Consider the following 17,585-nt stretch of genomic DNA (forward strand, 5'->3'; position numbering starts at 1 on the left):
TGAGAGGCATGCGTGGCCCTTTGTTATTGGTTGGTTTGGCTGGTTGGTGGAAGAGGTTATAGTTTAACGGAATCTTGCTGAAGAACTATTGCAGGCTTGCGAAAATTTGGTACAAGAAATGCAGTTAATAAAAAATATTTATGAAAAATTACAATATGTACAACATCTATTAGCAACTATACAATATTTATTAGCATCTCTGCAAACGATACTAAACAGCAATGGCAGTATAAAACCAACTACATTGAAAGTGTTTGTGGACGTTTCTAACAACCTATTGAAGTACCTTGGTATAAAAGAAAAACTTACAATGGCAAATTACGTAAACAAATTACCGAAATACGCAAAGGAGCTACATTATCCTGGCCTGGTAACCAAATCATGGTTAAGGGCTGCCAATGAGACGCAAGTGTGGCCCTTTGTTCTTAGTTGGATTGGCTGGTTGGTGGAAGAGGTTATAGTTCAACGGGGTCTTGCTGAAGATTTATCTCAGGCTCGTGAAGATTTGGTTAGGAAGAAAAAAAAATGCAGTTTATACAAAATACTGATGAAAAATTACAACATGTACAACATATATTAGCAACTATACCACATTTATTAGCATTTCTGCGAACTAAAGTAGCTGAATATTATAACTAAAGAAACCCATTTAAACCATCTTTTGACTAACACGAATTAATTAAATCTAAAGAGCAAAGGTACTAATAAATCAAATTGTAGCAGGATACGTCTCATATTTAGATTAAAATATAATATGTACGAAAAGTATTTGAAATAAAGAGTTTATAAATATGTTTTCTCATCGTAGAACTCTCATGTGCAGGATTTTCATTGATTATGTACAAATAAAATGGATACATATACGTTTTCGTCTCATATCTTTCTTTTTTTTACAAAATGATGCAAATTCTAGTATGTAAAATATTTTTATTCTATTAGCTAGCTCTATATGACAATATGCAACTTGCATTTTCTTTTTTTCTCTTTTTATTTTAAAAGATGTCTAACTATAGATTTTCAGTATTGGCAATAAACATTGCCTCAATGAAATTGGCCTTGACGCCTCGATGCTGATGTCAAATGAGGCTCGGAAATGTCAAATTTAAAACATCTTTCGTACGATAGATCAATTGTAGGTGACATATATTCATAGAAAACGTAATTAATGAGTTGGCGAAAATTCTGTTTAAACATAATGGGCCAAGACGAAAAAACGAACAAATTTGAAATAGATACAGACGACGAAGTTACTGAAAGCGATGAAACCGTCTCGACGGAAAAAAGTTCCAGGAATATCGGTACTTCTCACAAACTATTTTACAAGTGGCTGCCAGAGGGATGCCTCAAATTCTTCTTCTTGTTGCTTAACAGCGTGGCACTCGTGAGTTTTTGGAAATAGATGTTATTATCAGAATTAAGTTTCCAACATGCAATTTATAGGTTCGAAGATGCAAATGATTTAATTTTGAAATTTATTAAGCTCGCAGGTGTAACAGCGATAACGATGTCTGTCTTAATGTTGACTGATACGAACTTCACATCTAGATTGGTGGGTCAACGGCTTTCCATGACGATTTTATTAATTCTAGGAGTGTTTGTATCTTTTGTAGCTTTTACCGGAATTATAGCAATTGCGAAGAAAAAAGAACACTTCATGATTTTCGTAAGTTGAATTAAATGATCATTTTAAAAGCGCATTTTCTGTTTAAGACATGCATTATATTAATCTACTTGAAGAATTAAACGTAAAATGAAAAATTTGAAAACGATTTGTTCTATTACACATTTCATCTTTTAGTATGTAATATGTCAGTCAGTCGCTCTCTGTGCCGTATTTGTATCGTTGACACTGAGTTTCCCGTTTTTCGATAAAATTACGAAAAACATTCGAAATGATATGATCGACTCTATGAAAAGTTATCATTCGTTAGATTGGGCTCCGAAAGCATGGGACAACACTCACAAATATGTAAGAAATACTTATTTAATTATTAAATACTTATTAATTTTTTATAATCACATCATACTTTTTTAATCGCATACTTTACTTATCTATTAACAATTTGTTTTAAAGTTAAACTGCTGTGGAATTAGATCATCCAAAGATTGGTTGGATTATCAAATGGACATTCCGCGAAGTTGTTGTGCTACAGTAATTAAACAAGTAAATTTAAAAGAGCTTATTAAAAGAATATTCATAATTAAATATATAAAAAAAGTAAAAATATTGTACAAAAAAAAAAATATTCCTTATTTTGAAAATATCTTTATTTTCAAAATATTAAATATTGAAATAAGATTGCATAGCATTAAACAGACACAACTTGCTTGTACGAAGAAATTTTTATAGTTTTATAAAAAAAAATATATTCTTATTATTTAACAATAAGTTTTATAAGTTGAGACAAAAAAATATTAGATAGAATAATATCTTTCATTAACAATATTTTTAAAAATTAGAATTTTTTTAATGCTGTTATTATGAAAACAATTATATTCTTAGGTAACTATTATGATATTAAAAGAAATATAATATATTTTGTTGAAATTTAAGATCAAATTCTTTAAAGAAGATTAAATTATATATAAGCAAGATTATCATTGTTTCATACATAAGCAAAAATATAATTTCTCGCTTATATATAAAATAATGATTGTTAAATAGAATGTACTAATTAGTTTTAATTTGAAATTAATGTTTGATACGGTTTTTCCTGTGTACCTACGTAATTGAATGGCATTAAATGAATAGTTTCGTAAAGGTATAACTTATAGTTTGAATAACTAGGGAACGTATTAAAATAGCTTTCGTCTGAAAGCTTACATCCGCTCTTAGTCATGTAAGAGTTGCGCCGGTCACGTTTTGATCCATTTTCTGCCAAGTGGCAGAACTTGGAGCACGTACATACTTTCTTTTTCATGCCGGGAAATGAGTAAGTTGCGTTCACGCGCGGCGCACATCCGGTCGCGCCTAATAATATCCGGTTCCCTCATACTCTTATTCTCGCGCTCGAGGATTTTCTCTTTTTCCTGTTTCTCGGAAGTCACGACGGCTCGTCATAATTTTCAACCAGTCAACTGCATCCTGCGATAAACTGCTTAAATTCATCAGTAATTCCTAGACGATCAAATAATATAAAAGCGATAGAAATTAAATAAATCAATAAAACATCGTGTTTATTCAACGGCCTTAATTATAGTTATCGAATACATAATATTATTAATTCACTTTAATCCGTATTAGCAATTTATTTAATTATTAAACAAATATATATTATCCAATATCTGTAGTAAAATTATATATGAAACGGATATAACTACTGCAGTCATTAATTTGGAAATAAATAGCAATTAACACAGAATTCGCGCAAAATCTCTGATTTATCTAAACAATTTTCAGTGTCTGCACATGACAGAGGATGTGTCTTATAAATCTGGCTGCTTAAGAGGGGCCATAGAGCTATTAAAATCGTACGTTCAGACTGCCTCTATTTCCACGCTTGTCATATTTCCACTTCTGGTAAATCAAAGCTCATTACTCTCTCACCTTCGTGCTCGTCTGCCTTCTTATTTAATAAATAAGAGAAAAAAAAATAATTATTTACATTTCAGTTAATTAGCGTGTTTTTAGCGCTTGGTTTACGAAAAGGACTGAAGATGAATCGTTTGACAAGAGACGAAGCGACTTATTGATTCGCGAAGACACATCGAGGGTGAACGTGACTTAGAAGTGAATGACAAGTCCGGTGAAACGTTTTCCCGTTTTTTATTATCATATATAGATCATATATTTTCTGAAAACACTTAATATATTGTACTTAAGATAGTAATATTGTAAGTTTATTGGACATGCTGGTTGGATCGCCGTCTGCCGCGTGGCAGTGGTTCAAGTGGAAAAGTCCGTAAATCACTCACTTCCGGCGCCTCTACGATGATCATCGAATCGGGATGTTTTCAATACGCGGAGGAGAGGGGTGGGAGCGAAAAAATACATTTATAAAAATTACTCGTGACCATCGTAACGCTCTCGTTTACGGAAGGGTTCGAAATTACGGGGAAACGAGGAAAGGAATGTTTGATGGCAGGGTGGGTGGAAATGAATTCTTCCTTTCTTCTTCCTAATGGTAAAATGGAGCATCTTACATGAAATCGATTGCCCGTCGATGCAATACGAAATATTGACGTAGTGATAATTCAACGCGCGCGCGATACACCTGTCTTTTTCTCTCCATTTATCCTCTTTTCTAAATTATCGCTAAACGGCTACACGGCAGTCGACACCGCGTTTGTGTGCGTGTATGCTGTGTACGTGTGTATATGCTTTATAGTTTGTACACAGAAAAAAATAAATATCAAATCAATACTTCATTCATATGTAAACAAGAGTATAAACAAGAATGTAAAGAATATAAATCTTCTTGAAAGAATTTATAATCTTAAACAGACATAATTTGCTTAAATAAAGAAACAAAATTTCTTCGTACTAGCAAATTATGTCCGTTTAACATTATAAACTCTTTCAAAAAAAATTTTACATTCTTGCTCATACATGAAACAATGAATTGTCGATTTGATACTAATCGTTTTCTGTGTACATATGCTACAGGTTCTGCTGTACTCCGTGTACGGGATCTAATGGGAATAGGGAAGGGGATGAGGGAGACGGGGGCTTTGGGCGCAGTTTCAGGCAGGTTCCCATCCAATTACAGATATATTATATCATAGCAAACATCGTGACTATTTACAATAAATACAGTTGATTAGGTTATATAAATAAAATATATATAATATCGTATCGTTAGGTTTAGGTTTACAGCAACACGTGACAGTAAACAATTAGATCAGCGGCAAAGTAGCGTTAATCTATCTAGGGTAGTGGTCGTAGTAGCTTTAGCGTGGCTGACTCTTCCGTTCGCCTTTCGCGCTCGCTTAATCATCGATATCTCTCATTTTCACGCTCTCCTTCTCTCTTCCCTTCTTTCGTTCTCTCGCTCTCCATTTCGGTCGCTCTCGCATCCTGAACTTGAACGTTTTCCGGAGTTCCGAATTCTTTTATCCCCTCCCCCCTACCCCTTTTTTTTCGGCGTGGAGTCGCGCTCGAGATCCAATCGCGCCACGAATGCGTGGATCGACAGTTACTGCTATAATTGGCCACTCTAGCTGTCTCATGTGTATATATATATCTTCTCAATATATTCATATATATTTATATTTATTTATTTCACATAATCATTATTTCTTCGCGCGTTCTACTTCGTTTCTTCTTTTTTTTTTATATATTTATTTAGAGAAGTACGTGGAGTTTGTCGCGATCCCCCGCGGGCGGTCGCAGGGGACGAACGAGTCTGGAACGAGTTCGCAAAAACGAGAGATGAAACTTCACGGAAGTTAGAGAGTGAATTTTTCTTTTCTAATATTATAATCGCGTGAGACGGGGGGTTGGGCCTCGAGTCAAGTTTTTCTTTTTTCTTTTCTTTTTTTTTAGAGGCCCCGCCCGTACGACACGTATATCGCGGCTACCTGGCCCGCTCATTAATTTGACACGTGATATTTAAAAAATAGTCGATTCTTCTTGAACGCACCGTTGCCGGGTCCAACAGCGGATAATACGGTTAAAGATCAAGAGTGTGAGGGCAGTGTGAGGGGGCAGTGGGGGGAGCAGGTGTGAGGGAGATTGGCTGGCCCAGGGGAGACGATGAGTGTTTAGATGTGACACGAATGTCGAAGCACTCCTATTTCGCTTATCTAGAGAAAGCAGAAGCCCTCGGAAGATTAACGGAAATTACCCTCGAGTATTACCCTCGCAAAATTACCACCACTGCTGAAAGGAGAGACGGTAGCTGCCTCATTATTACAGTTACGAACACTAGATAAAGTTATTCGATACAGCCGAGGGTTGCCATTATTATTTAATGAATTTGAACGCGATTCTAAAGCGATTGCCTCTAAGAAATCGAATTTAAGTCACAGTCAGAGTAAATTATTCGAGATTAATAGTTTTAACATTTTCGCTATTTCCATACATGTGTGAGTGCTTCCTAAAGATAAAGTTGAAACAAAGCGAAATATAATGTGAGTGTTGTCGGTTCACGCTTAGATAAGCGAGGGAGGAATGCGGCTCGACGATCGAGCCCGTTCGCGCGGCCGTCCGCGAGGGAAACGCCGATGATGAACACGCGCGGGGATGAGATATTCACGGCACGATTTTAACGAGTTCTTCGTTTTCGCGTGTCGTTTCGCGCGTGCGAACGAGGACGTAAAATGTACAAAAAGGCTCGCCCTCGTGCGGCCTCGTTGGCACGCGCGAGCGCGCGTGCCTCCGATATAGGAGGAGCTCGTTTTGGACCGCGGTTTAAAATTGCCCAGGCAACACGATACCGTAAAAGAAGCCATAAAGACGGTCTAATCTTTTAGATGTCCTTTGGATATCTCTCAGAAGTCTTTTACGATCTTGCGTTGTTGGGTAGTATAGGTCTAAACACTCGCTCGAGTTAAAAATACGTTACGAAGCTTCCCTATATCCCTCTTTCTCTCTCTCTATTCATTCATCCATTCTCTCTCTCTCGTTCTCTCTCTCTCTATATATATATATATATACTTTTTTATACACTCAGCATATAGATAACATTTTTTTATTTTTCATCTATTCAGACAGCAATGTCGTTGTGCCACTAACTATCCATAAACGGCACTGTCTAAAGTCGCGTTGCAAAATATCAATGGCGAGTACGAACGTTCGTGGAGACGCGAACAAACAATACGTGCGATAAATCGACAAATCCGGAATCTTCATAGGAGGGGGAAGGGAAATGAGGAAGGGGAGAAGGAAGAGGATTGGCGGGTGATAATGAGGGATTTCCGACGCTAAGGGTGGTTCGATGCACGTATATGGGCTTTTGTGCGCGATCGGCGCACACACTTACACACACATACACACACACACACACATACACACACAGGCGAAACGATCGTTAGTTGGCGGGCAGTAATTTTGGATACACATACTTAGTACTCTCGGTGAGGAAACATAGTTAACGTCCGTTACGTTCATATCCAGCAAGCACAAATATGCGATATTGTATACGTATTATTTTTACCGATAATGAGTTTATCTCCCTCTTTCGAATTTCTTCCGGCTTGTACGCAGACATCGGCTCGCATTCCCCTCCGCGATCTCCGGTGAATCACGAAGGACACCTCACACCGTCGATCCCGAGCGACCATCTTCCCGCACATTCGCGCGCACGACGATGCGATACAGATCACATAATCGGCGACCGATCGGTGAACACTTACGCTACAGATAGGACACATCCACATGTTAAAAATACGTTTAATCTCGCTATTGGTATTCGACGACTTCATGCACACTCAGCCTCGCTCGATTATCGGCTCATCCTCTCATGCCGCCGCTCTTTCACTCTCTCTCATTGTCACGTCATACAAGAAAAGCACCACTTTATAATACAAATTCGTCTCGTCCTTAATTGCCTAAAGCCGCGAACGGAATTCAAGCTCGTGACCGCACGATCGAGTCCGCACGATCGCTGGCTCCTAGTCCTCTCCGAGGACACCGTGAGGCTCGCCTCTCCCCCCGGTTCCTCTTGCTCAGTCCTCTACCGGAGGCCATTCATGGTTGAGACACGTCCCGCATTCGTTTTCGCGTCGTATTCATCACTGTGCGAATCCCGTACTTATATCACACGCCGTTGTTCTTTTTTCTTTTTTCTAAGTACGACGTTAAAGTATCGCCGAAGCAGGGCAAACGTACACGTGACTCGTCATTATCATCAACGATATCGCTTCTTTCGATTCGCAATCTCCTCGCATTTATCCTACGCCAAAAAAGGCTGCTATGTCAATGTAAAGCTATGTATTGACTAGTTTCTCTCACTCTCTCTCTCTCTCTCTCTTTCTCGTCGTTCTCAACTACAAATGGCCTCTTCCTCGATTCTTCTTTGTCCTCACTCTTCGCGATATAATTATAATTTACCTTGTATCAATGCGGTGTGATACCGTTGAACATGCACGATTCGCACGCGCGGTACTACGGTCCGCCGTTTACTTTAGGCCTCGAGCGCAAGCTCCACGAGCTTGCCGGCCTTGCCTCGCACGAACGTAATCAGAAAACTCCACATTCTGGAATTTAATTCGAACCTACAAGCTGGCAATGAGCTCGAGCTGCGTTCACGTAGCGCTAAACTCCCAGAGAGGGAATTTCCTGTAATGTTCCTCTTGCTCTCTTTCCAGGCTCGCGCGGTCCGGGATCCGGATACACACTCTCCCGATTCTTGTTTTCTTTTCTCCTCTCTCGCCGTCGCTTATAAGGCTTTCGCGGATCTGCCAGTCGCGGATCGATTGCGCAGCTGGTCCGTGGAGCGAATACTCGGTGAAACCCGCGTTCCTCCGCATGCGCTTAACGCTCTCTTACATCCTACGTACCCTATACCTCGTGGTATATATATTTATAATATATTATACATAATATAACGTTATAGTGTTTTTGGCATCTTTGAAATACACAAATAGACTTTGGTATAAAACTTTTTGATAGTGTTCAGTACGTTTATATATATATGCGCGTGCATATATATGGATGCTGCGCTACGGCGTGCTACAGCGGCATTCTTTTTACCCCCTTCGTCGACTTTCACGTTTCCGGTTTCCCTTTTTCTTTCTATATCTCTATTCCTCCGGTATGTGTGTCGCTCACTCGAAAGTCCCGCGGCTTCGATACTGGACAATGTCCCCGCGCGAGGGGACGATACGACTGATTCTCAAATCGCTCTAGCACATTTTGTCTAACCACCAGAGCTTACAGGACGGCGCGCCTCTCCTCCTGCGTCGCTTCTTGCTCGATTGATCGACGGCTTTTTTCACAAATCTGATGTTATAGGGATCTTCCGCGAGCTCGGGATACTGTTGCGCATCGTGTATATACTCGCCCTCGTAGTTGGATGCGAGGCCGACCTTCAGTATCTCATCTTGCTCGGTGACCATCCACTCGACGGACGTGGGAGTGTTCGTTTTGAGTGCCTCGCGTTCTCGATGCCATGCCTTCCTGATAGCCGTTGCCTTCGCGTGATGCAGCAGCCTTTGCTTTTCTTTCTCCGCTGTGGTGCCGTAGCGCAAGTTCACCACGTAGCTGGCGCCATGTATCTTCACATCGATCAGCGAACTGCTGCCACTGCCGTTTTCGTTCTCGTGGAATGTCGTGTTCACCTGACCCCCTAGCCGTTTCAACTGGCCGCGATCTTCACTAGCGCGCCAAGTCTCCTCTTTGACGAAGTAAAAGGCGTCCTGCTGCGCGCTGTGCACGACGAACGTAAATGGCAGGAAGTATGAGCGATTGAAAACGGATGTGAACACGTCGCCATAAATAGCGTTAGCGCTGGGCACGCTGGATACAACCGCCTGGCCATCGGCAGTCCTCGACACCAAGATACCTTTACCAAACGGCGGATCGGACGCCGCACCCAGGCGGGTGGGTATTAACTCGCTCGTGTCTTTCTTCAAGGCTGATCGTGGTGGTGCGGACAAACTCATCGCGTCGCCCGAGTGCCTCTGAGCGATGTACGCGAGGAAACCAGACTGGACACCCAAATTGCGCGTTCTTTTCTTCTTACCGAATATAGAAGTTCCCGGGCCGAGAGCTCGCGGAACAAGGCTTTCCGGTAGTTCCTCCGGGAATAATTGCGGCGCTAAACTTTTTAGATCGTATCCGAGATGCGACAGCCATGATATGTGATCTGAAAGATTGAGATGCGTTCCATGTATATTGACTGAAAATCGGTGCAGAATAAAATGTAAATCGGATCATCGATGGTAGCGAACTTACCAGTTGGTTGACTTGGTCTCTCCGTGTGTCTGACGTTGATCGGATCATTTCCGTTAAATCTATAAAGGTTTAGATGAGTCGGCTTGTCTATGCGATCCAAAACATTTTCCCAGAGCGGTGACATCCACTGACCTATCAGTGGATCGTAAACTTTACCATTTGGCATGTGAACGAGAGAGGTGACCTGTAAAATAGATTATTTTATTAATGCACGAAATACAGCAAATATTGTTCTCAATAACAGTGCAATTCAATTAAAATTTGTTAAAGATGTCTTATTCGGTTATAGCTGAATCTTCGTGCCGATATTTCTTATGTGATTTTATATACATTTTCAAATTCATGTTTTGGGAGAAAAGAGTCTTTACGGCATCATTATTATTAAATCAATTATCAATTTAATATTATGATTTTATTATTCTTGTTTAATTTAGAACTGTATTTCAAGACCAAAAATTTATTCGGTGTGCAATTTAACAAACTTGGAAATGTATATGTATAAAATTAAGAAATATCGAAAATCCAACTATGATTAAACAAAGCTCATCGTTAATTAGTTATGTTTTCATATATTAGTCTATATATATTCTATTATTATTGCAAATTTTATTATTCTTCGTCACAGAGTTCTTATTTCATTAATTATTTTATATAAGAGAGGGGGAGATGACATTTCAAATTCTCACTTACCTGATCCAAAAGTCCTCCACAAAAGTCGACTGGTAGGTAAAGATATGGATTCGAATCATAAACGATATGACCATAGGGCGATCGCATGATTTCCCTAATACCTTCGCCGTACTGATTAAAGATCATAATAGGTGTACCACACTGATCGGTAGCGATATAATATTTGTGCCGGTACACTTGTGCGTATATAAGATGTCCTCTGTCATCATAAACCAATGACATTAGTTTACCATCGCGCGGACTGTATATCTGGCTAACTTCATGCGGCCGTTTCTGATTGTTGTAGAAGAACTGTGTGACGTTGCCATAATTGTCCTTCCTCGTGGCCAGACGATCTAGGTGATCGTAATAGTATCGCACGTCGAAGCGGCCGCGTTTGGTGACGCGCACGAGAAGACCTTTGGCATTGTAATTGAATCTCTCCTCTCTCGCGTTCTGCACCACCAAACCTCGGTTGTCGTACTTATAGAAACCGTCGCCAAACTTGACTATTCGATCCATGGCGTTATACTCCATTGGGATCGGATTACCTCGATATGTGAGCGACAGCAGGTTACCGTTGGCGTCGTACTTGAAACCCCACGGTTCCTGCGCTTCCACGCCGGCCAACTGACCGTCGCTGTCCCAAGTGTAATTCTTTACGTTGGTGTACGTGTTAACAGCGACATTGCGTGTGTATGTTCTCGTCTGATTGATGCGGCCGCGCGAATCGTGCGTAAACTCCATCCTGAACACCTCCATCCGATGAATCGTTACCGTGACTTGAGTCTCTAGGAACCGGTCGTCCGTGGTGCGCGAGAACAGCGCGGTGCCGTCGAACACAGTCGTCTCGTTCGATTGTGGTCTTGTCACCTTAAACTGACCGATCTGTTCCAACGTGCCTGACCTCGGACTGTAAGCCATGATGTGTGGCGATAGCGTCTGACCGCCTATTCTGCCCTGCACCGCGATTAGGCGGAAGTTCGAATCATATTCGAATGTAAATTTGGCGTTGCTCAAGCCAGTCTTGGCGCCGAAATCTATGCGCTCCTCCACCAAAAGTCCCGCGCTGTATTGGTAATCCCACTTGTACTCAACGTCTCTCTCGGAATGTATTACTTCAGAAGGTAGTCCACTCTCCGTATATTTAATCTCGCTCTTGCCATCCCCGTGAACGACTTCCGCCAATTGACCTGAGGTGTGATATCTATAGACGATACGAGCTCCGTCTCCTGGGAATACGGTCTGCAGCAAATTCCCATCGTGACTGTAGTGTTGCAGATAGGCTCTAGTGCTACCTGGTGGAGTGTATGTCACCCTGAGGAAACCGAGGGAAGCCTGACAGGAGAAGGAATGCTTAGTTTCCGACGGTAGAATGATATGTCGCAGTCCGCCATTATCGTCGTATTGTAACGAGAACTGCCTCTTGCTAGCAAGCGTGATCTTTGACAGCATGTTGAAGTCATTGTAGGTGTATTGTTTCTTGCCGTCCTTGCTGTTGATGATTTCTGCCAGTTGACCGTGTCGGTCATAGCCATATGACTCGTCGGAGGCGCCCCATTTCCAACTGTCGATTCTATTAAATCGATCGTAAGTGATGGTGAGGTTGTGACCCTGTTCGTACGGTTGCCAGACCAAGGGTAAACCGGCCTGGTCAAAGGTCACCGTTAATAAAGGAGTTCCCGCTTTGTCGTAGAACGTTTCGCGACTTAGTGCCTGTTCAAATTCGACGCTTATCACACGCGTGTCGTTCACCCAAATCTCTCTATTGAGTGTTTGCTGAGGATGGCTAACTTCCCCGACCAGATTGTACGTTGTCGTCATGGTATTTGTTAATTCACCTAGCGACATCAATTGGTAGCTCCACATAGGCAACATTTCCGCTTCCACTGGCAAAGCTGGCTTTAATAGTGGATGTTTCGTCGTTGCCGCGTTGAGTATTCTACCGCCGCCAGGCAGAAGCACTTCCAGACTGTTGTTCGTAAATGCGATTGCTTTCATGAGTTTCGTATCTGTAAATGAGAAATTAGTGGGCACATTTAGAATAATAATTTTCATATTTTTAATAATATTTTCAGGAAACTTAGAGTGTATGTACATACTTATGTATTGGGGAAAACAGATAAAATAAAAATTAATTAATCAAACAGAGAAAATACATACCGTCAGTGATCGTCAACATCTTCGATTTCTCGCTCCTCATCTCGAACTCTACGGTTCGCTGTTTATCACCTTTCGATAAAGCTTGCAATGGAGCAGATACTTTAACCAATAGACCTTCATCATCAGACAAGTCTGACAATAATTTCAATTTTTCGCCTGTCGGCAGTATTACGTCGGTCACACGTCCCAAACTGTCATAATTGTATATGTACGTTTCATCTCCCTAAAATTTTAATAAAATGGATTTTATTAACAAGAAATTATTTATAAATAAGTCTCTATAAAATTTTTTCATTATACATAATTAAGTAAAAAGGAGAGAATAAATATTTATCCGATAAACGAGAGTTATTTTTTTATTAAAGAAAATGAGCAATAATTTTCTACTTACTCCTGATCGACTGGTAAGTAAACCGGTTGAACCGTCGTAAGCCAGAGCGATTTCCGCCCTACCGCGTTCGGACAATTTCTCCAGAAATCCAACTGCGGAGATTTTCAACTCAGATTTATGATCCTGCGTGTTTTCAATGGAGCTAACGACACTGCTGTAATCTCGCAAGAATTGGATCTTATTGCCCGCGCTGTCCGTTACCGTGGACAATTTGCCGAAACTTGTGTTTTTGCTGTACAAGAAGGAGTAGCGAGTCTTTCCGGATGTCAAGTCTTTTGTGGAGATATGTTGGCCGTATCGATTAAACACATATATTTCATTCGAAGGCGGGAATGGAATACGGAATTCCCCGTTTTCATCATGATTCGGAAGATACGGTTGGAGAGCGAGGATATGAAGGCTGCCCTGATCGGCCACGTGCAAAACACCGTCTGGTGAAACCGCCAGAGCCGATATCGCGGTAAACTTGGCGTTCGACGAGAGGAGCGTCTCGGTGCTGCTGGTATCATCTATACAGGTGCACGTATCCAAGTCCTTAGTGCTGGGTGTAGTATTATTACAGTCGCATTGACCGCGCAGTCTGTCCTGCTGTTGGCCCGCAAAGTGTGACATTTTCCCGGAGGAATCGACGATCCTGATAGAGTTCACCCGATGAGAATCACGATCCGCTATGTACAGTTCGCCGGTTGGACTGAAACCGACGGCCAACACCGAGCCTAGGACCTCGTCCGATTTCTTCGGATTTGTCGTCAGCGACGAGTTCAGTTTCGGAAGTTCGTCATTGACATTACTGTTGCTGTTGGCGTTGCTGGTACAGTGAAGAGGCGTACCAGCGACCACGCGAACCTTCAGGTCGCTGGTGAGTTTCAAGACTAGTCTATCGTCGATAAAGTGCAGGGACCCGTCTAACGGGCTCAAGGTTAACCCGGTGGGCCATTGTAACTGTGCTTGATGCGCGGGAATAGCTCCGATACAAGGAGCGGGTGACCAATGATTATGATGACCATGATGTCCCACGAGCGTGTGTATGATACCTCGAGGATCGACAGCACGAATATTCGTTCCATCGGCAATGTACATCGTTTTATCGGCTGCAATTGCGATTCCTGCACATGACAATAAAAACAACATTTTTTTACAAATTACATTATTTTACAAATGATCCTTTAATTGTGATAATTTACAATTCTTGCAATATGTTCACAATTTTGTAAAATTATCTTTTAGATTATTCAAATAATGCAAAAACGCCTCTCGAGAAAATGACAGACATATTTCAATTTGTCCTTTACCTTTGGGATGAGCCAATTTTGCATGGATGGCCGGACCTTCATCGCCGCAATGGCCCTCGTCACCTGGAATACATCTCTCGCCGCTTCCAACAACGGGTTCGATATTAATGCTGGGATCTTGGACCTGGTCCAACGAGAGGGCCTTCAATATCTGATGTTTCTCCGGGTCGCTGATGTACAAGTGTCCGTCAGCCGGTGAGATGCACAGATAGTACTGATACGCTACTTGAGTCGCACTGCAAAAGATGAAATACGTGTTCAGATTAAATTTGAACCATCGCTAAATTCTCGACTCACAAAACGACCCGCAGAAAACACGAAAATCAATTACCTTAAAATCAGGACGGTGTAAACCTTTCCTTCGGGCGTGATTCTGCGTACGAGGTTGAAGTCTCCGACGTATATGCTGCCGTCGGGTCCGCTGGTGAGTGCCACCGGCGTCAAGAGTCTAGCGTCCTTAGCGAGACCGTCGCAATTCTGACACACCAAACTCCTCTGGAGGCCTGTACCCATTACCACTTTCACAGTGCGCGGATACTGTTTGAAATGTAGAGTAGAGCCGTCGCCTTTCTGCAGGATTCCCTCGTGGAAGTTGTAATGGTGATGGATATCGAGTCCCCAACCGCCGATATCGGAGATGTCGACGTCAAATCCTTGCAAAGTGGCCGTCTGCGTCTCCCATATCACCGACGGACAAGTGGAGTGCTGATACCCAATCGACATCCTCGCCTGCGCCACGCCGTACACCTTTTGCTTGTAAACGTTTCTCTTATTCCAGGCGAACGTGTGCGTCAGATTTGGGTCGGCCTCGTACGTTTTCGTGTGAAGCGAGCCCTCGATCTCCACGTGCACGTGTACGTGCGTCAGCGATTTCGGAATGAACGGCCCGGTCAGTTGCATCCTCACGGTAGAGAGATAGCCCGCAGCCTGACTGCTTTGATACATCAAGTGGAGATTGGAGCCCGGAATAGCAATGCTTTCCTGCACGATCTGCAAGCGATGTTTAACGTTGCGTTAATGCGTCACACAGTGCTCTAATCTCCATCGTAAATATTGTTACATTGGTGCAATATCCTTTGATGTCACTCTCCTCGCGTCGAGATTTGTTATTTATCGCACAAGATTTGTTATTTGACTCCTACTTTAAAATCTCGCGCTACACACTTTCCATTTAAACGCTTTTCATTGAAGTCACAAAGATAATTATGTTATCAACATGCAAAAATTTCATCTAACTACGGCAGCGAAATAAAGACCTTATTTTGATCGACGCAGTCATAAGAGTGTTATAATTAAATCGTTTGCGAGGTAGAAACTTACCTGACTTTCAGCAAAGACCAAGCTCTTTCCGGGCAAACCGCCAACTTTTTCCGGCATCCAGGTGCTAACGATAATTGGTCGTAGCGTCTCGTGATCGTGCTCCAGGCACGGACCGTGCTCGCTAAAGAGTCCCATCGAAAGCCCTGGGAAGCCTATTATATTGTACTCCGTAAATGATAAGAAACTCAAAAATGCATAACACTCAAGGACGGAACAAAGACGGCACACACGTTGAACAGCTCTGAAAACGGGGGGCTCTGTGAAGATCGCGCATGGATAACGGACGCGCGATCCGCACCGGCGCGACGTGGTCGCGCGCAAGAGGAGCAATAATAAATTACGTAGACCATTTTAACGGAACTTTTACAAATAATATAAAAAAAAAATGCCGTTCGCTCCTTTTGTTATCTCTTCTTTCCCCTGCGCGCTGGGATCGGTTTCAGGTGATCGAGCACGTACGCGCGTTTATCGAAACGTTTGTGACGTTAATGGGTAACGCGATCCGACACGTAACACGATGAGATATATGTGTACCAGGTCGACCAACCAAAAAAAAGAGAGAAAAAAAGAAAAAAAAGGGAAAAAAAATCCGTAATCCATATCCGAGGCTCGATGCTTACCAACTGCCGGGCTCGGCGGCTGGTTAGATTTATACGATTCGCCTTCCTTGCTGAGGATCATCACAACGGGCGGCAGGACCACGATCTGATTCCAAGGTACGAAGACGGTCCTCGTGAGGGGTTTAAAAGGGCTGCGCTGGAATTGAAGCGTCACGGCGCCTCCGCCATTGACCAGGACGTCGAACCTGATCAAAGTACGTAAATGCATTTCGAACTCCATTGCCGCCGGTATTACGTAAGGATCCGACGTAGGTCGATCAAGATAGTGTGCCCGCTTTATCCGAGAATGAATGTCCGACGAGGCCTTAGAATTGGAACGCGTGTCTTGAAACTTTCCTCGTCCCGTTTGATTAATTTTCTAAGTGCGGCGTATCGTTAACCAACATAATTTTAAGATATTTTCATATACAGAAAAATTTCTACCTTATAGCGAATAACAAAAAACATATTTTTATTCAAAATGATGAAAATGTGTTCTATTATATCATTTAAAAGAGAGTCAAATGAGAAGGGGATTGTATAAAACATTCAATGCGCTATTAATAATTGTTAAAAGGACAGTAATGGCTCTTAAAATATTAACGATGTGTAACTTTAAAACTTTCTTGAAGAGTTATTATAATTATGCTGGCCCTATTTATTGACGTGAACAATGGACGAGTATCGTAGATTTTTATTTATACGTGCTTTGTAATTTCTTCCTTTCAGCCCGTTCGTTATTTAAGTTTGTATCTAGGTTCAAAAGTGCGCTATGGAATTTAATGAAGTAATATCCCTTCTCATATAAAATTACTGGCTTCTCTGGAAAGTTGGAGCGTGGAAACAAAAACTGCAGAACATATTTTTAACAGGATTTATAGTAGCACTGTGCTCATTGTATTATTAATGTAGTTAAATTTAACGTCCCAATTGAACACTATTTATGAAATAATTTTTGTACGTTTATAAAGGCAATTTTTCTGAGATAAAACGAAATATTTTGCGAGATTGATTATCTCTTATACCAAAATAATTTCCATATTTTACTTCTCTACGAAAGATTTTGCATACTAAAAATTTAGTAAAATTACATAAAATTTTGCAAAATGTAAAATCAGATTTCACGTTAATACACGGTCAGATTGTTATGCGAAAAATCCGTTCTAAGTTGTAACGCACTGCAACGATATTATAATTGAAGGTACATCAATGAATAGAATAATACGTACGCGCTTGTTATTTCGCATTTATGAACATTAATTACGAGTAGGCGCGGTGTTCCGGTCGTTGAATTAATATGAATTAAATCGGAA

General features: G+C 41.4%; 2 protein-coding genes across 9 annotated transcripts in view; one reads left to right on the forward strand and one right to left on the reverse strand.

Annotated features, from left to right (window-relative positions):
* Positions 1 to 1,021: 1,021 nt before the first annotated feature.
* On the forward strand, positions 1,022 to 3,743 carry LOC105196444 (tetraspanin-9). Its single transcript, XM_011162389.3, has 6 exons — positions 1,022 to 1,381; positions 1,481 to 1,663; positions 1,799 to 1,969; positions 2,075 to 2,164; positions 3,401 to 3,520; positions 3,613 to 3,743. Exons 1-6 carry the CDS (start codon positions 1,166 to 1,168, stop codon positions 3,691 to 3,693), a joined length of 861 nt encoding a protein of 286 aa, XP_011160691.2. The 5' UTR covers positions 1,022 to 1,165; the 3' UTR covers positions 3,694 to 3,743.
* A 7-nt stretch (positions 3,744 to 3,750) lies between these two features.
* Positions 3,751 to 17,585, reverse strand: part of LOC105196443 (teneurin-a) — a 480,887-nt gene continuing 467,052 nt past the window's right edge. For 4 of the 8 annotated variants that reach the window (XM_039446050.1, XM_039446052.1, XM_026136510.2 and 1 more), the window contains 9 exons: positions 16,294 to 16,478; positions 15,674 to 15,825; positions 14,685 to 15,343; positions 14,354 to 14,589; positions 13,062 to 14,167; positions 12,671 to 12,893; positions 10,529 to 12,519; positions 9,839 to 10,022; positions 8,788 to 9,749 (listed from right to left, as the gene is read on the reverse strand). In XM_039446050.1, coding sequence (XP_039301984.1) covers positions 8,788 to 9,749; positions 9,839 to 10,022; positions 10,529 to 12,519; positions 12,671 to 12,893; positions 13,062 to 14,167; positions 14,354 to 14,589; positions 14,685 to 15,343; positions 15,674 to 15,825; positions 16,294 to 16,478 — 5,698 coding nt within the window. Of the gene's footprint in view, positions 9,750 to 9,838; positions 10,023 to 10,528; positions 12,520 to 12,670; positions 12,894 to 13,061; positions 14,168 to 14,353; positions 14,590 to 14,684; positions 15,344 to 15,673; positions 15,826 to 16,293; positions 16,479 to 17,585 lie in introns of all 8 variants that reach the window. The other 4 variants (XM_039446048.1, XM_039446047.1, XM_039446051.1 and 1 more) reach the window with 2 other exon arrangements.

Source organism: Solenopsis invicta, chromosome 2 (genome assembly GCF_016802725.1).
Source record: "Solenopsis invicta isolate M01_SB chromosome 2, UNIL_Sinv_3.0, whole genome shotgun sequence".
Classification (NCBI taxonomy): domain Eukaryota; kingdom Metazoa; phylum Arthropoda; class Insecta; order Hymenoptera; family Formicidae; genus Solenopsis; species Solenopsis invicta.

Excerpts from the sequence above, each read along its gene's own strand:
- LOC105196444 (XM_011162389.3), top strand. The coding sequence starts at position 1,166 with ATGAGTTGGCGAAAATTCTGTTTAAACATAATGGGCCAAGACGAAAAA. Across the intron at positions 2,165-3,400 it reads GTGCTACAGTAATTAAACAA|TGTCTGCACATGACAGAGGA; the intron begins GTAAATTTAAAA and ends AACAATTTTCAG. Across the intron at positions 3,521-3,612 it reads TTGTCATATTTCCACTTCTG|TTAATTAGCGTGTTTTTAGC; the intron begins GTAAATCAAAGC and ends TTTACATTTCAG.